Source organism: Dasypus novemcinctus, chromosome 4, assembly GCF_030445035.2.
Source record: "Dasypus novemcinctus isolate mDasNov1 chromosome 4, mDasNov1.1.hap2, whole genome shotgun sequence".
NCBI lineage: Eukaryota > Metazoa > Chordata > Mammalia > Cingulata > Dasypodidae > Dasypus > Dasypus novemcinctus.
Window position 1 is genome coordinate 128930818 of NC_080676.1, and position 23027 is coordinate 128953844.

At 37.8% G+C, this 23027-nt stretch overlaps 1 protein-coding gene across 17 annotated transcripts in view; it reads right to left on the reverse strand.

Annotated features, from left to right (window-relative positions):
* Nucleotides 1-23027, reverse strand: part of ROBO2 (roundabout guidance receptor 2) — a 1471152-nt gene that overhangs the window by 192829 nt on the left and 1255296 nt on the right. For all 17 annotated transcript variants that reach the window (XM_058296090.2, XM_058296089.2, XM_058296096.2 and 14 more), the window contains one exon: nt 4497-4654. In XM_058296090.2, coding sequence (XP_058152073.1) covers nt 4497-4654 — 158 coding nt within the window. The remainder of the gene's footprint in view (nt 1-4496; nt 4655-23027) is intronic.

Genomic DNA, 23027 nt, shown 5'->3' on the forward strand with positions numbered 1-23027 from the left:
CTGGTCCTATATTGACCCATGTGACTGCTGCCACTACAACCCAATGATCTGTGTTCTTAATGAGACTCTATCAAATGAATTGCTATTGTCATTGGTCATCAAAAAGGAGTAGTAGATATCTATTGTGGACAATGAAATTCTGATGATTCAGAAGGATTCAACAAGTATTTATTAGTTCTTCTATGGGATAGATAATGTTCTAGGATGTAGAGAATATCCCAAACTATATTTGGGAGATAGTACTAAACCAAATATTAAAAAAATCAGCTTTCTGGGGCTCCCGAGGGCTCTAGAGACATCCAGAAACTATAAGCAGGACAGATAGCTCAGAAATTGGTCCCTTTCAGTTAGCTTTCCTTTGGAATGTACACTTTCCAGTGTGACAAAGTTGTACTGTTGTGTTTCCTTACACAAGGTTCTTCTGACCCTTCTATTTGAACCTAAAATAAGCACCATACTTAATAAATATATGTCCCAGAGACTTAAATCTTTGGTCTGTCATTCTGCCAGTTGAGTTCTGAATTTCAGCAGAGTTGCAACGCCAATTCTCCAGTTCACTGGACCCACCCAAGACAACTAACAAGGGGATGATGATGGACAATGGCCACCCCAAGAAACAGTATTATCAGCTGAAAGCAAGATAGTTTGATCCATCTATCTCATGGGATCTACCCTCTCAATTAGAAGCAGAATGGGCATCACCATCCCAAAATCCTCAAGGCTAGGGAATGAACTATGGACTAATATAGACTTATTATTATTCTAGAAATGGAAGAACTCTTATCATTGATATAAAGGCAGTGGCCACCAGAGATTCTGACAGATAGGAGAAGGAAGGATAGGTGTAATATGGGGGTATTTTAGGGACATTGGAATTGTCCTGCATGACACTGCAAAGATGGATACAGGCCATTATATATTTTGTCATAATCTACAAAATTGTGCAGGACAGAGTGTAAATTATAATGCAAACTATAGTTCATGGTTAGTAGCAATGTTTCAATATGTGTTCATAAATTCTAACAAATGTACCACACTAATGAAGGATGTTTTTAATGTGGGAAAGTATGGAAGGGAGAGGAGTGGGCATATGGGAATCCCTTATATTTTTATGTAACATTTATGTAATCTAAAGCTCTTTAAAAATTAAAAAAAAAAATCTCTTCTTTCAAGGAGCTTACATTTCAAAGGTTAGTGTTACCATTTTTGCACATCTTAGCTGTATTCAAGAGATGGATTTTGATAAAGTGGGCAGGTTGGGCAGGTTGCAAAATGATGATTATCAATTGGTACAAATCACTGACTTCTAATAGGAGCTTTCTGAATATCTTAAATGAGAAGCATTTATTCACCAAATAAACAAATTTGATAATATTAAAATTTCAGTTCACTGAAGAGAGTATTAAAAGGCGGTTGTATTTTCAATCAGTAGGTTATCACTCATAGCTTCTTTACCAGCCTTCTTTTGTGTTCCTCTAATCCAATAATCTTAACTTTACAATGACTGAGGGTTCTTAAAGAGATAACAGATAAGAATATGCCAGTTTCCTTTTTTAATTTTACAGCAAAACCAACTCATGTTGGATTGTTTTCATGAGACATATATCATGCTCTAAAGCTTGTCATGTCATAGAAAGAGATTTTCAAGCTTTTTTTTACATGGGAACAACAGACCATCATCTTGTTCTAAATTATTTCCAATAGAGCTCAATGTTCGATTATAAAGGTAGCCAGTGGAGGCTATTTCTCCTTCTCTTGAACCTGGGATTAGCCAGATGACTTGCTTTGACCAATGGAACTGCAGGAAATGTTAAACCTTCAGAAAGGTGCTTTTGGGGAAGAGGATTTGGCTCAACTAATAGAGTGTCTGCCTACCACATGGGAGGTCCGGGTTCAAACCCAGGGCCTCCTGACCCATGTGGTGAGCTGGCCCACATGCAGTGCTGATGCGTACAAGAAGTGCCGTGCTAGATACAACCCCCAGATATTGGTTCCTTTGAGGGCTAAAGAGACCCATGGGAGTTATGGTCATGGCCGATGGGGTTAACTACCAGGGCAGATGGCCCCTCTTTGGAAATGGTGTTTATGTGTGATGAATCTGGACTCAAATGGGATCTCCCTTCATAAGACTTTCATGCTAATGTGCTGGAGGTGCAGTTAATGTTGGGGTTTAAGATATATTTAGGGGATTTGAATCTCTGGACTGACAATGTGATAGCAGGTCCTGAGCCTCAACAGACTCCAGCACCTACAATCTGACTTATTGGGCTCACCACACTCAGCTAAGATGGAGTTGAAGAAGGACAACCACCACACCATGGAGCCTAGAGTGATTACAACTGAAAATGGGAGGATTGCATCCAGCATCCATGTGGAATCTGAGCCTCCTCTTGACATAGAGGTGCAATGGACACAACCAATCCAATGTCCACATAGAAGAGGTGGCATTGGATTGGGAAAAGTGGACATGGTGGACGATGGGTATGGGGAAAGGCAGGAAGAGATGAGAGGTGGAGGCGTCTTTGGGACATGGAGCTGCCCTGGATGGTGCTTCAGAGGTAATCACCGGATATTGTAAATCCTCACAGGGCCCACTGGATGGAATGGAGGAGAGTATGGGCCATGATGTGAACCATTGTCTATGAGGTGCAGAGGTGCCCAAAGATGTACTTACCAAATCCAATGGATGTGTCATGATGATGGGAACGAGTGTTGTTGGGGGGGGGGACAGGGGGGGGGTGGGGTTGAATGGGACCTCACATATATATTTTTAATGTAATATTATTACAAAGTCAATAAAAAAAAAAAAAAAAGAAAAGTATTAGAGCAAAAAAAAAAAAAAAAGAAGTGTCGTGCTACACAGGGGTGTCCCCGGCGAAGGGGAGCCCCACGCAAAAGGAGTGAGCCTCGTAAGGAGAGCCACCCCACGTGAAAAAAGTGCAGCCTGCCCAGGAGTGGAGCCGCACACACAGAGAGCTGATGCAGCAAGATAGACACAGCAAGATTATACAACAAAAAGAGACACAGATTCCGGGTGCCACTGACAAGAATGCAAGCAGACACAAAAGAACACACAATGAATGGATACAGAGAGCAGACAATGGGGGTGGTGGGGAAGGGGAGAGAAATAAATTACAAAAAAAAAAAAAGAAAGAAAGAAGGGTGCTTTCACATTAGGACTTCCCTTCTCTTGAGACCACCATGGGAACCAGCCAGAGGTGGGCTGGTGTAAAACTGGAAACTACAAGGAAGAGAACCAAGATGCCCAGTTGACAGCCAGTCAATTGCCAGACATGTGAGTAAAGTGACCAAGATCATCCAGCTGGCAGCCCACATTTAAGCAGTCCACAGGAGCATGACAAAGATTAGCAGAGACCAGCCAAACTAGCACAGGAACCAGTAATTCTGATTTTATTCCATAAGCAGCAGCACATTTTAATTGGTTTGGTACCCAAACACAGACCATTAAAAACCAATAACGGGAAAGTGGACTTGGCTCAACGGGTAGCGCATTTGCCTACCACATGGTAGGTCCAGGGTTCAAATCCCAGGCCTCCTGATCCATGTGGTGAGCTAGCCCATGTGCAGTGCTGATGCACGCAAGGAGTGCTGTGCCACGCAGGGATGTCCCCTGTGTAGGGGAGCCCCATGCAAAAGGAATGCACCCCATAAGGAGAGCCGCCCTGTGTGAAAAAAGCACAGCCTGCCCAGGTGTGGCTCTGCACGCACATCTTGTTGCAGCAAGATGACGCAACAAAAAGACACACAGATTCCCGGTGCCACTGACAAGAATACAAGCAGAAACAGAAGAACACACAGCGAATGGACACAGCGAGCAGACAATGGGGGCGGGGAGAGGAAGAGGAGAGAAATAAATAAATAAATAAATCTTAAAAAAAAAAAAAGAATCAATGAACCACAGTGTCAATGATGAAGCCTGAAACATATGAATATATGCCACGATTTCTTTTACACCCCATCTGGTTCTGTATCCTGTTATAATCCAAATGTTCACATTAGAAAAATCCACATTCAGAAGATATTTTAAAAAGATAATAGACATTGCAGACTGTAGGGACATAGATTATGAAAATAATGCTCAATGAAATGTTCTAGTTAATATGGATTTTAGTCACCATTTACAACTTTTCACTCAGGATCAGTAGATAATTTTATAGAGATCTTAAAAAGGACTTAGACATCAATATTTTACTGTGAATATTTGTTTACATATTCAGATTAATAAAATTATCAATAAACCATATACAACGTACACTTATATACATAATTTTTACCTCTTCTATGCCTCATCCAAAGTCCTTTTTTTTTAATAAGCTTACCATTTTTCAGTCTTTTCAATATAGAGTAAATTGTATATCTTAAGTTTTTGGTAATTATTATTAATATTAATTATTAGCAATACATTAAAGAATAAAATACATCCTTGTGAGTCACGGCATTCAACCTCTCTAGACAATCACTTTTATTTGACTCACACTTATTCTTTCTTCCTTGTCATCAATTCGGACTTTGTCTTTTTTCCAGTAGATGGTAGGTTCTGGGTGTCCCCGTGGAGGCTGGCACTCCAGGATTGCTGGCTCTCCAGCTGCCACAACAACATCTGTGGGGTTTTGCCGGAAGTCATCTCTTAACACTGAAGAAAAATAATTAAAGTAAAAGAAAAGTCAGTGACAATGCCTACAGTTTTCTGTTACAAAAACTAGCTTCAAGTCTTATTTACTGACTACCATGTTCTAATAACAATTGCCAGAATATTTTCTATGAGTGTAGTCATGGCCGTCTTAAAATATCCTAGAGCCAACCTAAATGCTCACCACCAGGTGAATGGCTGCATAAAATGATATTGCACTTTTGCTCTGAAATTCTATTTTAAAAATGAAATAGGACTAAAGAAAATAAAAGGAGAAATATTCATGATATTGTTTTGAGATTTAAAAAGAGCAATGTACAGAACTGTTTTTGTAGGATTCCCTTTTCTTGAAGAAAAAGGTATATATACATATATCTATATAAATATGTTTCAGAGTTATATTAAAACCCTGAAACAAGTCATGTGCATGAGAGCTGTGAGCATGTAAGTGTGCCAGTCTGAGAGGAAGTGGGGTGAGAACTCTTTGAGCAAGCCCTTCTCATGACATGAATATGGACAAGATCCACACTGTTTCCATTACACTTCGGAAGACAAACGTATTGTTCACCCTTGCAACGCACTAGCACCCACATACACAGGGCTAAATTTTCATTCTCTCTGCATCTCCACCTGCCGAGTGACATCTGGGCAGCGTGACATTCTGAGCAGAGATATCCCTTATAGCACTTTTGCCAGGCTGAATTTCCCCTGCTTTCATTAAGGAGAACAGCAGGTTGGACCTCCATTGTAACCTCCAAAAATCTGGCACGCCTGGCTCTCCAAATGTCACCTATCTGCTTGTGCTTTTTTGCTGTTGGCAAAAGGAAAAACCTGGAGAAGTAATGGTGCTCTTATCAGACTGCAGAAACTGGTTTATTTAGCAAATAAGGGCTATATCTATTTTAGGGTAAACATTCAATAGAGCAGTTGAGACCAATTAATATACCATACACCTCAAGTGCCTCCACTTTTCCTATTCTTTAATATTCCAATACTGACAAGTTTGGTTCCAAAGTGTACCGAGGGGTAAACAAATAATATGTTTGCACATATATGTATATGTATATGTATATGGGTAGGCATATATGTGAATGTATGTGTGTATATCTATGTGTGTGTATATGAGCGAACTGCTTGAAATCAAAATTAGGCAGCTTGTGCTAGTCTCTTATGTAAATCATCTGCTGGAAATGGAAATTTAGTCAAACCAGTGCCTTTGGTGTTCTTTAAGGAAAGCCACGTCAGCACTCTGCTTCTTTGTTGTGCCAAGTCTCTAGGCTAATTGTCATTCTCCAAATAAATAAAAATCCCTGTCCTGAATATAGCTCCAGAGGGACAAATGAGTGATTTTTAATGCTTTTCTTTTCTTGTCTTTTGCAACACATCCTTTAACATGGTTTTCCATCTTAATGAAGTCATGGCCCTTTGCAAGATTAGAGAATCCTGTCTCCTATTGAAGGAGCAATAAGAACGAATTCAGCACAAATTGTCCGTTCCCAGTTTATAAGCTGATTAATTCACTGCTTTCGCTGCTAAGGAAATGTGTTCCATTTTAGCACAGTGAACTCCATATTTTTGGTCCCTTCTTCTAACTGGCAGGAGAGGTGTGATTTATATGCACAAGGATTTGCTGCTGAATGGGCTGAGGAAAGTGCGCCTTTAAAAGTGGCATTCAGGTGATAAGAAGGGGTTAACCCTGTGGTTCCCTCTTGCAGGTAAATCCTCCAGGGAGAGCAAGCTGGTGACTTATTTATATTCTAAATACAGAACAGCTGCCTGCTTATGCAATGTTAAGAAGTGCGAAAATATGGTACCAGTGATGAGCACCCCTACAATATCCTGTCCTGGCAACAAATGGTGTTTTGGCAGGCCCTCAATCTGTTCCAAAATGACACATCTGGCTAGTTAAAGGGCCTTCTCCAGAACCGGACTTCTAAGGAATGACGTGCCAAAAAGCCTCGGCTCAAAGTGTACTTAAGTCCAGTGCAAATCATTTAGAAACACAGTATTAAACCCATTTGCAACAATCCAAATTAAAAAAAAAAAAAGCTTTTTGCATGGGGAGGGAGAACAAAAAGGAGAAAAATATCATAAACTACAAGGTCTGCTACTGTTAAACAATATAACATGTGTTTATGGTGTTCACACAAAAAAGAAAATTACTTTGCAAATAAAGCCAAGAAATCTAACATCAACTATAATTTCAGGCTTTCAGACTAGTCACCCTGAGAGCAGAGTGAGATAATGGTATAATTGGTACTGCACCCTCTTCAACTTGTAAAACGCTCTTTGGATTTGTACAGAACTCAGTGAATTCGTTTTTATTTACTGATGCAATTTCTTTTTAATACCCTAAGTCTTTGGGGGTATTAAAAATGTGCTTCCTCTCTCTCTGTCATTCAGGAGAAAAGCAGCCACTTTTCAGCAGGTTCTAGCACAGTGGATGACACAGAGAAAGTTCTCTTAGGTAATAGTAAAGTCTTTTTTATTCTTCTCAAATTGTAAAGGTGGATATATGTGTTCAGATTTTGCTTGTAAGTTTATTCAGTTTGCTCAGAAACATGAGGAAAGTAAAATGAAATGTTTATTAGTTCCCATTTTTCTACTAATTACTCATTTCTTTCTGTCTTGGATTTTGCAGGGTGCTTTATCACAGTTGATAAAGAATAGAGAATAGCTACCACAGAACAGGACACACATGGGTTGGATGAAAGTAGCTAAAATAGCCTTTCAAATGCATGAAAACAAAGCAAGCCCAATTCCAGACTAAATGTTTTGTTCCCCTTATGGCCCATCCTAGAAAGAAGTGGTAGCTACATTTTCAAGTGTGACTACAGAAGTAAGCCAAAGCTAGGATACGCAGCAATGTGTGTACTATCCATGTAGCCAAGGGTTATAAATTAACAAATAATTATATTATAAAATAGCAAAAGGTTAATACCTGCAATTACTGAAGGTAGCTAGAGGGGCCTCACCCCAGGTTATTAGTTACTCTAGACTTGACCTCACCCTTGCGGCTGCTGACTTCTGTGATGGTAATTCCAGGTTATTAGTTACTCTAGACTTGACCTCACCCTTGCGGCTGCTGACTTCTGTGATGGTAATTCCAGGTGGACCTTACCCTTGTTTACTATTGTGATGGTAATTCTAGATAGAATTTTCTGTTGTTTGTGGATTAGGCTCACCCTTGCCTATGCTTACTATTATGATGGTAACCTCTCCACCCACTTCTGTTTAGGATCCCTAGGACCTGCCTCATAACTGACCTGTGGTCTATATACCCCTATCCTAAATCCTTGTGACTGACTGGTTTGCTACCTTACCCACCCCAATCCTGTTCAGCCCCTTAACGTTTATGAATGAAGAAACCTGTGTCCAGCTCCACCACAATTATTCATTAGCACCCCAATGTTATAACATATTAGAATTTCTGCAGATCAGGGAGCCAGTTTGGGGCCATGAGGCCTACTATGCTCCTTTGCTTCAGTAACCAAATAAATTCTTTCTGTCTTTGAAACCCCGGTGTCTCAGGAATTAGCTTTAAAGACACTATTGGGAAAAAAGAACCCACTTATGTTCCGTATCATCCAAAGCTCAAAAAAGAGAAAGGTTTTTCAAATGGATGAAAGTAAATAAAACTTTCCAGACTGAAAAAGAAAAAAGAAAAAAAAAAAAAGATGAAAGCAGTGAGGGTAATAGTAAGTTGTACTTCAAAGAAAAAGGGTATATATATATACATGTAGTTTGTGTAGTATTTGTTTACAGATCTAAGTTTAGAATACAGGATTTCAAATCTCCATGGGAGGGAAAAAGAAATCTAATGGCTAGATAATATTCATTTATGTATATGAGTTGGAAAGCACAAAGTTCACCCAGTTAGTCATAATATAACCTGGATTTTATTTTCCTATTTTTTACATTGAAATGCATTGAGATTTAGGATGCTATTCTAAGAGATCAGAAAATCTGAGTTACTAGTGTGTTTGATAAAATATAGTCAATACTTATGACATAGAGATTTCTGGCAAATTCAATTCTGTGAATATGTATTGGACGAATACTATGTACTCAGCACTGTTCGATAAATTGGTTAAGGAGTATAAAACAAGCATACTGAGGCAGGCTAGTAAATTAGGGAATCAGTAGAAGGATTTGGAACCTTGCAGATAAACCACTACCATTAAACACGTGGCCACAAATACCCCACAAGATGGCTGCTGGAAGAAGCTGTGAGAAACCCCATTTGGAAGGAGATTTCCTCCAGAAGCCAAGGGAAGCCCCAGATATTCTCCAGGGATGTTACCATTGGGCGCCCCTGGGGGATTAATAGGTGGAATAACCAATTAAAACAGCAAACAACTAGGACTCCTCCTCCGACAATAGCAAAAGGATGGAAAAATTAATGGTTTACTAAGCAAGCATGAATTCCAAATGAGCCCTATTCTTGCCTTTTTTCCCTGCCTAGAACAGCACACAAGTAAACCTGGGTATTTTGCAATCTGTAATGGGAAACTGAAGTCTGTAAATCAGCTCTCTTTATCTCTTTTCAGCCCCTTTCTTCACTACTAATATCGCTTGTGCATGAATTCAAAATTATCTAATTCTATATCCAAGTGTGCCTAGTTTCTAAAAAGCCAATTAAGTAATTTAGACCCTACAGGCTTTAATTTTCAGAAAGGATGTATATTGAATGTGTATTCAAAGTTACATCCAAAGGGAAGGTGGGCGATATGTTACTTCAAGTTTACCTGGAATGTAGGCAATATGTTAATTCAAGTTTACCTGGGAATGTGGGAGATATGTTAATTCAAAGATTATCTGGATGGTCATGGCAGATGGATTTTGAGTTCTGTGCCATGTCAATAGGCCCTACTTTGGAATTTGTGCCCCTGAGAGTGATGGAGCTGGACTCAGATGTGACCTTTCTACACATGCCTCTTCTGTCACTATTACCTGAAACTGTGGTTGGTGCTAGGAATGTGTATACTCGGGAGACTTGAATCTCTGGACTGTCCATGTGCCAGCTGGGCCCTAAGCCTCAGCAGAGTTGCAACCCCTACTCTCTAGTTCATTGGATTTATCCAGGTCAGCTAACAAGGAGGTGAAGATGGTCAACCACCACACCAGGGAACCAAGAGTGCTTACAACTGCAAGCAGGAGAATTGCATCCATCAGCCATGTGGAATCTAAACCCAATCTTGGTAAGAGGTGGAGTGGACATCACAATCCCAGGGTCCACAGAATGGAGGAATAAAATATGGAGTAGAGTGAACTTACTGATATTCTACTATAAACCTATTATGACTGGTAATAGAAGAAATTTTATCTTTGAAGTGGAGAAAGTGGCCACAGTAGTTGCTGAGGGCAGGGAGAGGGAAGAAGAGATGTGATGAGGGGGCATTTTTGGGACTCAGAGTTGTCCTAAATGATATTTCCAGGGTCAGATACTGGACATTATATATCCTGCCATAACCCACTGAATGCAGTGGGGGAGAGTGTGAACTACAGGGTAAACTATTATCCATGTGGTACAGCAATACTCCAAAATGTGTTCGCTGAGTGCGATGAGTGTGCCACAATGATGGGGGAAGTTGTTGGTGTGGGAGGAGTTGGCTGGGGGGGTGGGGGATATACAGGAACTTCTTACATTTTTTATAATGTAACCTTTTTTATGATGTATCTTCAAAAAATACAATTTACAAAAATGATGAAGGTGGGAGGGTAGGAGTGGGTTATATGGAAACCTCATGTTTTTTTAAATGTAATGTTCTATGTGATCTATTAACTTTAATTTTTTAAAAATGTGCTAATAAATAAGAAGGGCAAAAAAAAAAAAAGACCTATCTGGTACTCAAATACTAAGAAACTAACAAAAAGTCCTTTTTTTCATAAAAGCACCATTTGACTCACCCACACGTACATCCTCTGTATAAAAGGGACCCAGAAATCCTATTCAGAGCTCAGATTTCTGGACAGAAGTCCCTGGGCCCGACCAGTCATTAATAAATTTTCCTTCTCAAGAATATTCCTGAGTCCTGGCCTTCAATCATCAAATCTCTCTGCTTCCAGAACATCACCTAGGACCCAAAATCTGTTATTTTTCTTTCATTTCTCTTCCTTCCCTTCCTTAATAAATTACTGGCCTAACTAAACTGGCTTGCACTTAAAATTCTTTTTTCGTAGCTTAGCCAAGAACCTAGAGAAAATCTGGTGATAATACCATGACAGCAGCTGTAGTGAGCTGCTTCTGAGGTAACCACCAATGATCCCTGCCTCCTGATTTCACTCCCTTGTGTAATTAAGTAGAGGTGCTTAAATGTGGCCTGGACCTTGTGACTTGCCTTTAATGAACAGAATATTGCAAAGTGATGGGATTTTACTTCTGAGATCAGGTTATAAAAGATTGTGAGTTTCATCTTGGTGTTCTCTCTCTTTCTCTCAGGCTCTTCTTGTGTGCTCGCTGTGATCAAGGAAGAGGTTATGTTGCCTCATGGAGCGGCCCACTTGGCAAGGATCTCAGGGCATCCAGCCAACAGCCAATAGATGCAGGCCCTCTTTCTAACAAACATTGAGGACTCTAATCCTTCCAACAACCTCATGAGCTTGAGAGCAGAAACTTCCTAGTGGAGCCTCCATTTGAGATCAATGTCCTGCCAATACCTTAATAGCAGCCTTGTGAAAGATTCTAAAAAGAGATCCAAGTCATCCCCAGATTTTCATGATGCTCAGACTTAGAAAGAATCAATGTGTGTTGTTTTAAGTCACTAAGTTTGAGGTACTTTATTACAAAGCAATAGGTAACTATTACACACCCCTAAAAGAGCTTTACCTCTAGATGAGACTTTAGACTTTGATGTCTGCTTCCTCACAACCAGGTGTTCTTTCATTCACTAAGTTCTCTCCCTTCTGTAGCCTCAGTCAATGGTTGTGTTTACCTTAGTTGGTAAAGCTGAGGCAAAATATTCCTTGGACATTTTTACCTTACTTTACTACTAGAAGTTAGCAATAGCAATGAGATGAGACAGCATAATTAATAGACTTCTGAAAGTACTTTCTTGAACCACAGTTTACACATCATTCCAAGTGAACTTATTAGAAGCAAAGTCTAAAATGGGTTTTGATAAAAATATTCATACTTACCATTGGCTAAATAAAACTATTCACATGGAACTAAACTGATCATGAGGAAGGTAATCTAAGAAAGAATTGTGATTGAAAAGGATGAAGAAAAGCAGTTGAAAACCAAAGTCAACTCTGTATGGCCTGTAGGCAGTTAGAGGGTGCAGTACGGTGACCTCCACGCTTCTCAGTAGAATAGTGAACTCTACTCCCAAGTAAAGGCTCATTTGGTGCACATTTTAGTTTATAAATATGAAGTTTTAGTAAATCTTGATATTTAGAAGACTACTCAATAGCATTTAGTCATGCATATAAATAATGCAAAATTACATGATCGTTTTCAATAAAAAATTTTTTAAACTTGCTTTTTAGGATTGGTTTGTAGACGCACATGAAGACCCTTTTCATTTATTTTAAAAATAAATCACCTACTATAATCACTTAAATTCAGTGTGTACACACTATGTGCCAAACACAGTAGCAAGGACTAACCAAGTCAGTCCTATAAGATAACGACTGCTTTTGAACCCAGCATGCCTGACACAAGAATCTATGCACTTAACTATTATGCTACACTGATTGGTAATATCAACCACTTCTTTTTATCCTATGCCCACTTACCAAGATCAGGATATCCTATATCTTCCTTTAATTATTGCAGGAGTATTCTGTTTGACCTTTTTCTCTGATTTCTATTGTAAGCTCTCCATTGTAGCTACTATGAGTTAGCTAAAATACAGCTATGATCATGTCAATCCTTTTTTGAAACTTTTCAATGGCTCTTAGGATAAGATTCACTCCTCCATATGATTTCAAATGTTGCTTATTCCGACCCCTCATTATATGTCCAAGGCTTATCACTGATAGTTCTCCAAACCTCATGCCTATATATATGGACAGGAGGAATATCTAATTTTCACTATATATTGACATATTATAGACTCACTACCTGAAAATCTCTCCAAGGTGCCCTCTTTGCTCCCTTACATTTACTTATTCCTTCTTTCACACTCATATTGTTCTTTCACCTCCCCCCTGGCCCCAAGATGGCTTCCTCATCTCTTTGCTCGCTGTTTGCGCTCCTTGTCTGCTTGGGTTATTTTTTTCCTTGTTGTCTGGTTTTTTGTTTGTTTTTCTTTAGGAGGCACCAGGAACTGAACCCAGGACCTCTCATATGGAGACAGGTATTCAACTGCTTGAGCCACATCCACTCTTGATACTGTTCTTTTGATGGGAGCTTAGGGCTCACTTGTCTGAAAAGTCTTTCCTTATATACTTAAACTATATTAGACAAAGCTCCCAGGGGCTCCTATCATGAAGGGCATCAGAAGAGTTAATCCAGTATTCTTAATTTGCTAATTTAACTGATGAACTCCTCTTTAAGATATGTGTTGTAGTCCTTTCTTACATAAAACATACCACAATATTTGATTTTCATTTTAAAATATTATTTATGAAGAACAATTTATGTTGGTTGAATTTGAGGGCTAGTGTACTTAACTTGCATACAAACATGCTAATATGCCTCTAAAATATAAGCCAGACCGTTCAATATGGTCAGAAGCCAATCATTCTAGGAAACGACAGATTTATGTGCAACCAACAAAACTGGTAGCACAAATTAAAGTATATTATAATAATATTAGAGTGGACTGAAAATAATTAAGTGAGGGCCACTTTTCCAAGCGATAAAAATCATCCTTTTCCATCCCATCTCCTCTCCTGTTGCCATGGGAAAAATCAGGTGTAATCCCAACCAGCATAAAGCTCAGGATTTCCATTTTACCTATATGGAAAGAATTCTGTCTCTTCCTGCTTTTACTGAGTCTAGAATGTGGTTAGCAGACATGCTGTGACCTGAGGAGGGGCTCCAGCCTCAGGATGAAACTGAGGCTCTGTACACAGGAGCAAGAGACAGAAAGAAGCTGAGTTCTTGATGGCATTGCCAGATTAACCAATCCTGAAGACTTGGATAACATAACTAGCTATGTGATGCAAATAAGATTCCTTTTCTATTAAAGCCAGTTTAAATTGAGTTTCTCATTCCAACTGAAAGCTACCTGACACACTATAATAATTTCATTTTTTTTTTTTGTAGTTTTCATGGTTGAAAGGTCAAATAAATCTAAAGATGAATCACCGTTCACAAGAAACTTCTTTGTTGTATTTGATACAATGAAACAAAATATGATCAGAATGCACAGGTCAGCCACTATTTAAATAGACAATAAAATTTGACGCTATGGGACAAGTCAAAAGTAGTTTTCTTCTGTACAGAAGGGGAATGGGAAAGAAATAACTCAGTGGGGAGACATCCTGCTACCGCTGAGCAAGCTGATACTCTGGCACTCTAGCACCCCTGCAGCCTTTTGCCAATTCCAAAATGAGAAGCTCTAACCCCCCACCTCCACTAAGATTCCCTGTACAAGCAAACTCACTCGGCAAATGATCCCCATAAACTAGTGCTATGAATTGGCACATGTTGGATAAACAAGAGTGCCCTGTGACTTGTTCATTTTCAAGTTGTAGCATTTGGGGAAGCCTGGTATTCTACAGGGAATAAAATGCACAAACACAATTCACAAAAGAGGAATGGTCAGCTCCAAGTTTCTGAGCCAAGTGTTTATTCTTGAATCCCTTTTTTAGCTCCGTTCTATCCTCACCCGCAGCATAATCTGAAGTCCTGCTAAGAGTGCCAAGTCTTTCTTAATGTTTTCCATTAATGTTTAAAACTTGCTGAAGGATTCTTAGAAATTGCATGGAAACATCGTGCTCTCTGTAATTTGTATCTTGTAACCTCTGTAATGCATATGTTCTCCTCAGGGACAGAGTGTTGAGATCATTCATAAACTCTTGGATCACATGTGGCACTGCAAACTGGTGACATCTGACATCGGCAGACTCCAGGCCTGTCTCTGGCAATCATTTCCTTTGGTCTGCAGTTAGGGAGCCAGCACCTGGCAAGCCTTCAACACTTGGAAGTCCTATTTTTGGCAAAGCCTAGCATCTGATATTTGACAGAGATCTGCATATCGTATCCATTAGCTTACAAGAAGTTGTGGACTGAGGCTAATTAATGTTTAATCAGTTTCTCTTTTTTTCCCCCTTAAAGAGCCAATGCCCACAAAATTCTTCATGTGAGATAAATGTCTCTAGAATCACAAAGAACCCAAAAGACTGAGGGCAACTTAGAGACTGTTCCCAAGTATATTATGTGAAGATAAGGAGTGTGTCTAGAAATGCCAGTATTAAGCTAAACATGTTTCAGGCAATACCTTACTCTATGGAAAAATAAAATCTCCTCTCCCATTTTCTGCCCCCAAAATATTCTGATGTGCTACCCAAGGAATTGCCTTTCAACACCTGTCCATGTAGGATTAATTCCAGTCTTGGTCACAGTAATGCCCAGACTCTGGATGTTAATTTTAAAAAATAAAAAATAGTGCATTCATTATAAAATGTCAAATTCCACACAGGCTTATTTTTAAAAAACCATTAAATACTGTTTCTCGAGGTACTAACAAGGGGGAGAGGCAGATTATTCCAACTCAATAATGCTGCACCTTCCTAGTTCCTTTAGATCTGGGGTTGGGTATTAATAGATACATAAACAAACAAACAAACAAATAAATAAATACATAATCCCAACATTTTTACAGGATTTACATTTACACAATGATTAAAAACAACCATCTGTCTGCTGCTAGCTTTTCAATCTGGTTCACGTCCCATGAGCCTCAAGTCTACCCAGGGCAGTTAAGCTGTTAGGTACAAAGAAGGCTTGTTATAGGTGCTTGTAGAATGCCTTCTTTTGCCCACTAATTCCCATTTTCCCCAACCTTCTCTCACTCCCCTCCTCATTTAGCCCCCATCATTAGACCAAAGAAAACAAAAATATGAGAGAATCAAATATTGTTTATATATTTACATAAAATTTTAAATTCAGCACATTTAAGGATATATTTTAAAATACACATTTGTATATTTTAAATGAAAACTTCAGGATATGTTACTGCCTTATCCTATGTATGTCAATTTGTATAAAAGGATGCAGGGTGATATTAAGTAACTATTAATGTGGTGCTTTATTCAGGTTCCCAAAAGATTACCACTCTCCGCCTACCTTGTTAGCCCTTATCTGAAAACATTAGCTTTTACAGCATTCCAACATTGCACAGTTCACAGAGGTACACAGCCCCAACAGCATCTTTCTGTCATTCTACCCTTTCCTCGTATCAACGGGTTATTGCTCCAATATTTCTCTCCCATAGTGTTTCTGATGTGCATGATCAACATGAATTACAATGCCAAGTAACTGCCAGATGTCATGAGTTATAAACTCAATAGTCTAAGGATTATTACACATTAGGGCACCCTACAGTGCAAGGGTGTCCTGGAATTTATGTGTTATTTATTACCTATTGGCAGGGTCTCAATGTAATCTCACCCCTGCTGATGAAATGAGGGTTGGAAGGAGAAGAAGGTCAAGGTCAACTTTCCTTGTCAAGAATGCCAGTTACTTTGAAACTACTGGTGTTTATCTTTTTTCCTTCTACTTGAAACTAAACAAATCTCTGAAATGAGAAGGTCTACATTCTAATATGCCCATGGGCTTTTGCCTAATTCTTCTAAATTCACATTTTTTTCTATTAGTTCACCTAACTTAACAAATTTTATAATAATGACCAATACATGTCATATGCAGGCCACCAATGAATTGAAAAATGACCAGTTTGAGAGTGCACCATTTATTTTCCCCCTTTTCACAGGTACATAGTCCAAAGTCTGACTACATTAGACTATATTTGAATATTTAATGCAACAATGAGAATAGAAGAACTTTTTATAAAGCCATGTCCAGCATGTCTGTGGACTCTTCAGTTTTACCCTTCCAAATTGTTAAGATTTGCATATATACCTCCCACCAGATATGGACATTACTTTAAGTTGTCATGAATTTTGCTGAAATGGATGCAATCTGACATCCTATATTCTTCAGTAAATGCTCTCTTTGATTACTACATGACAAGAAGCTTGAAGTGTTTACTAATCCAGAATGTAGCACATTTATTTTGAAATTGGCTGGTTAAAAAAAAAAACAAAAAAAAAACAACTCTCATCTCTCTACTCTATCCCAAAGACCTTATAACCTTCTTTTCTTTTGCTACCAAATGAATTCTGAATACTGCAGTTAACACAGCAATTTCATTACCTATCCACAATAAATCTTCAGAAGCATCACCATGTTTTGACAGCTAGGAAGAAGAGGAAGCAAGGAGCATATCCAAGTACTTTTTATAAATGCAAATCTCCTAAAGAACAAATTTAAATTTTTTCAGAAAACTTATATCATGCTATTGACGGCAAGCAGAAAACAATGTACTTGAGTATTTTTATTTATCTATGAAATACACAACTATTTCTATTCCACAAGTCTGGCATACCTCTTGCCTTAGCATATACTCCATGAAAACAAACTGATAAAAAAGAATAACTACTGAATATCTGTTTAAAGTGTAAGTAATCCTGATTTCTCAAATAAAATTAATGGTTTCCTTTCAAAAAATGCTTAAATATTTGATAATCTACATATGGTTTAATCAAACGTTCATGTCCTATGTAAAGCTATAAAGAAGTATTCTTAAGCCTGGAAGTTTCAAAAGAATCACTGTACTCCTCTGATTTACCAGACATATGCCAAACCTCCATTATTTTGTCCTAATCAAGGCTATTCATAATGCCAGAATATTAAAATTCACAAATTATCGTAATCCCTAATGCTACCCATTTTTCCTAACCAAATATCATCCACCATATTTCACTACTACCCAAAACTACAAATGTAAAATTAGAACCTGTTTTCCTGGTACTCTCAAGGAAGGGTCAAATCCTGACTGTTCTGAAAGTAAGGCAAAATATCTAAAACATGTGCAACAAAAGGAAAATCCAAAGTTGGTAAATGGGATAATCTTCACAATATATTAGTGGATCCCAAATAATCAGATGTTACATATATTTATCTGAAGATGTCTACAGAACTGTCTTTTACTTCCTTTGACATTTTCCCCCATTTATTTTAAAGGAAGATTTGTGCTTCAGTGCATTTCTAAGAGACATGGTTCATTGGATAACCAATTATTGGGGATGTTATCAGTTGAAAAAAGTGCTGGATGTGGAATTTGGGCTAGAAGAATTCCCATTTCTCTTCTAATATCCCAAGAAACTGGGGAAAATTCCATCCATTCATTTCAAAATCTGAAATATTCCACATGGACTGTCAATTGGAGGAGCATATATTCTTACCTCAAACTAGACATGTTTGAAAGCAAAAGGGTGCACTATCAATAATCACACCAGGAAAACCAGACAGAATGTTTGCTTACCACCCTCTAAGCTCTATGTGTTTTATCCTCTAAAACCCTCCAGAGACTAATCTTTGACCCTTTGGTCATCATGCTTGAAGCTCATTGCTCTTCCTTCGGTTCCAGTAACAATGAGAACTTTTTTCCACCATAAGTTCTTCACATAGCTTGTTCCCTATTTCTTAACTGTACTGGCATCCTGCTCTGTCATATGATCATATCCGTTCTTGGGACCTAAAACTTCCATTTAATAAATATATGTGGAACTTCAACTATTTGGCACAGAGGCAATATAGCATTGTGATTAAGATATTGGACTTAGTAAAATGATCTGGGTTTGAGCCTCAGCTCTGCTATTTTATTTACTAGATGATGCTATATAACTGAGCCATTTTGGACCACAGCAGCTTCATCTATGAAATGGGGATCATGAAGCTATGTTATGGAGAGTAAACAAAGTGATCTTCATAAAGCACAGTGGAGGGTAAAGGAAGCACTGCATAAAGGGTAGTTATTATTGTCATTAGAAATTAGAATACTACAGTGAACAGGAAGTTTTTATTCTTTTATGGATGATCTTAAATCACTTTAATAGCTGCCAATTTTCAATTTCTCTGACTGCCAAAGAGTTAATAATCTTCAAGATCTCTTTCGTGTTTAAAAAATATCTCAGGATTTAAGGTCTAAACTGCCATACAAATTACTATGTACTTGCTGATATATAGTGACAATTACAATAACTGAGTGCTACAGGAGTCAGGATTTAGACATAATATAATTCTAAAATCAAATTTACTCAAATGTGATTTATGTTATAAAGTATTAATAGGACAACACAATGTCTTAGGTTCCTCCCAAGTAAAAAGGGTAAGTTTCCATTGCCTCCAATTTTTTAAAAAAGTTTTTACTGTAGATATCTACACAACTGAAATTTCCCCTTTTAACTACTTTCAAATCTACAATTCAAAAGTATTGTTGACAGTCACAATATTGTGCTACTATCACCATTATCTATTCCCATAACTTTTTTATACCTCTAAAAGAAACTCTGCACCCATTAAACAATAACTTCCTCTTTCCCTCCCTACACCGCATCCCCTGGTATCCTATATTATCTGTCTCTATGAAATTGACTTCTTCTAGGTATTTCATATGAGTGAGACCATACAGTATTTGTCTTTTTTGTGTCTGGCTTATCTTATCAACCTGATACCTTCAAGGTTAATCTATGTGGTAGCACGCATCAGAACTTCTTCATTCCTTATTACAGATGAATATTCCACTGGGTGTTTATACCACCTTGTTTATCCATTCATCTGTTGATGGACAATTGGATTGCTTCCACCTTTTGGCTATTGTGAACAATGATACTAACAACGTTAGTGTACAAATATATCTGTTCAAGTACCTGCTTTGAATTCTTTCGGGATGTACCCAGAAGTGGGATTGCTGGGCCATATGGTAATTATGTTATATATATTTTTAAAAATTAGTTTGACCCAGTTTGTTTTTAAAAGTTGATTTTAGTATGACATTTAATTTTGTTTTGTCAGACTGATACCAATTAAATTAGATATTCATCACTTTTCATAGTTCTAGTTGTAATCAGTTCTGTGGCCTAAGAAAAGAGTTTCATTTTTTAATCATTCACTTTTTCCATTCAACAAGTATGTTCTGGATACTTTGTTGGTGCAAGGCACTATGTAATACACTACACAGGGTACAAGATATTTTCAGAGATTTTGCCTTAAGGATGCCAGAGAGATATGGGAAAGTTTCAATTGAAAACCACAATCTCAAAGAAAAAAGTATTAAGTGTCAGAGGACAAATACATGGAAAATTCCATAAGGCACAAAGGAGGGAAACACTGCAACAAGGAAAGATTTTTGGAGGAGCTGCCTTCAGAGCTGGGTTTGGAATGAAAGGTGTTTCCTGAACATTTAGAAAGGAGAGAGGAACATTTGAAATGGCAGATAATGGCAAAAAAAAGAAAAGGTGTTATTGTTGGAAAGCACATGTGGGAGGCTGCAATGGAGAACACTGAGTACTTTCCTTTGGAGGGACGCTGAATGCTGAAGAGTCTGCAAGTAGTTTCTGCAAAAGATTTTCTTAGTTTCTGAAAGGACATTAAATGTGTTTGAGAAGGGGAGAAGCAGTGGCAGGATGCCAGGCAAATAAATGGGCAAGTCATTAGATTTAGAGTTAAAAAACAACAACAAAGACTTTAGGACTTCTCAGAGCCTTTAATATACTAATTATCTGCAACATGAAAATCCTAGTGTCAATCACAGAATATAGAATTTCAAAATGTACTTGCCTTAAAACCCTCCTTTTCTAGGTATGGCTTCATGGAATTTGGGAATGTCTCTTTAGGAAAAACTGACCTAGAAACCCAGAGAACTGCAGATTAGCCATTAAGAGGATCATTATGAAGTTTGAAAGATCAATCTAAATAGGCATTTCAAAGAGTTACAGACTATGCCTCTGCACCTATATGTACATGGGTGATTAAGTTTTCAAAACTCAACAAAATTTACGTGCAAGATGTGTGTGTATATATTTTATATCTCAACAAAAAAAAGTGTTTTGACAAATGAGTATATACTGTTTGATTTCATTTCTAAAATGTCAGAAATAAAGCCACAGTGTTAGTACTCAAGGTGGTGATTTCTCTTGGCAGGGGTGAGAGGGAGGTGGGTTAGTGTCTGGAATAAGGTACAGTGAAGCTTCCAAGGATTTGGGGGTACTCTGTTTCTTCACCCGGGTCCTGGTTCATGGGTGTGTTCACTCTGGATTAGTTCAACAAGCTGCATACTTAGGATTTGAGCACTTTTCTGTATTTAGGTTACAGTTCAATGAAAAAAGTTCATGGAATTTGGGAATCTCTATTTAGGAAAAACTGACCTAGAAACCCAGAGAACTGCAGATTAGCCATTAGGAGGATCATTATGAAGTTTGAAAGATCAATCTAAATAGGCATAATAATAAAGTATTATTTTTGAACTTAACAATAATATTAAGTTTCTGTTAAACTAAAAAAAAAGCTATCAATTCATCAAAATATACTCTAGATGTATTAAAGAATTAAGTGTTTTTTAACCAAAAGAATACAGAAGGGAATAGTTATTCGAAATTTAGATGGAGGGGAAAAAGAATTGCTGAGCATGGACAGAAGAGGGGGTGTTAGGAAAAATTCCTAAGAAGATGGGTAAAACTAGACAAAATGATAAAATCTACAGACACACAACAAAAAGTTAAGAGATACAGAATTGACTAAGAATGTTAACAGCAAATATACATCAAAATGTTACTACCTTATAGAAAATTGATGAAGAAAATCACTAAGATGCTTTTACTAAAGGGGAAAAAAGAAAATTTCCCATGAAGGAAACACAGATGATTATGAAATATGAGAAAAAAATGTTTAACCTCTTTAAAAATGGGGATATCATTTTCACCTATCAGAATAACAGTGGTTATTACTATATGAACTGACTAACAATCAAATGGCGTTCACAGACATTTCAAGTGAAATTATGATTTGTTTAATTTATACAGACATCTGTAAAATCTTAAGTTTCTATGCATCAAAGACTTTTAAAAAGATAGTGCCCTTGAGCCATCAATTTCTATTTTGGAAAATTAGCAAACAATTTTAAAAGAGCTAGTGCATAATATAAAAAAAAAGCTTAGGAACAAAGATGTTCTGCACAGTGTAAATTTTATAGTGCCATATTACCAGCAACTCAATCCAATAAATGTAAAATGACTAAATGAATGGCAATAAACCCAGCACTATTAAAATTGTGTTTAAAGAACTATAATAGCAACCACAACAAAACAAAGAAGTGGTTGTCTTTGAGTCATGAAATTAAGGTTATGTTTTCTATTTTTGTCATTGTTTTTTAATATTGTGCTACCTGAATTTTGCAGAAAATATTTAATCCCATTGCAATTATAGTAAAATAATACATGTTTTCCATATTTTTATAACTGCCTCAGTACCCATGGTGTGCTTTTTACAATAAGGGAAAAAAACACAATGGAATGCTCTACATTATAACAATCTCTGGAAGAAAACACAAGTAACAATAACAAATGCCATTGTTAGTGGAGGTGGGCGACAGCAGAGAAAGACTTTTCACTAAATTCACTTTGTGTTTTTTTACTTTTGAAATCTGACGTTTACTAATTACTTACCAATATGTACACTTAACTATGTGTTAATTAAATATATGAATAAAGAAAGAATTGCCTTCACCATCCCGAAATCCTCAAGATTGAGGAATAAACAGATGCAAGGGGGAAGCAGACATGGCTCAACTGATAAAGCGTCCTCCTACCATATGGAGGGTCCTGGGTTTGATACTGAGGGCCTCCTGACCTGTGTGGTGAGCTGGCCCACGTGCAGTGCTGCCACGCGCAAGGAGTGCCGTGCCACAGAGTGGCATCCCCACGTAGGGGTGCCCCATGTGCAAGATGTGCACCTCACGAGGAGAGCCACACTATGTGAAAAAAAGCACAGCCTGCCCAGAAGTGGCACTGCATACACGGAAAGCTGACACAGCAAGATGACACAACAAAAACAGACACAATTTCTCAGTGCAGCCGGACAATGCAAGTAGACGCAGAAGAAAACACACAGCAAATGGAATGGACACAGAGCAGATAACAGGAGGAAGGGTAGAGAAATAAATAAGAGTAAATCTTAAAAAAAAAAAAAAAAAAAGGTCTAAGGGGGGAATGCAACCATAGACCAAAATAGACATTGTTATTGTAGTAATGGAAGAATTTGTAATATTGATATAAAGAGAGTGGTCACCAGAAGTTCTGAGCAGAGAGAGAGGGAAAAATAGATGGAACATGGGACATTTTGGGAACATCTGAATTGTTG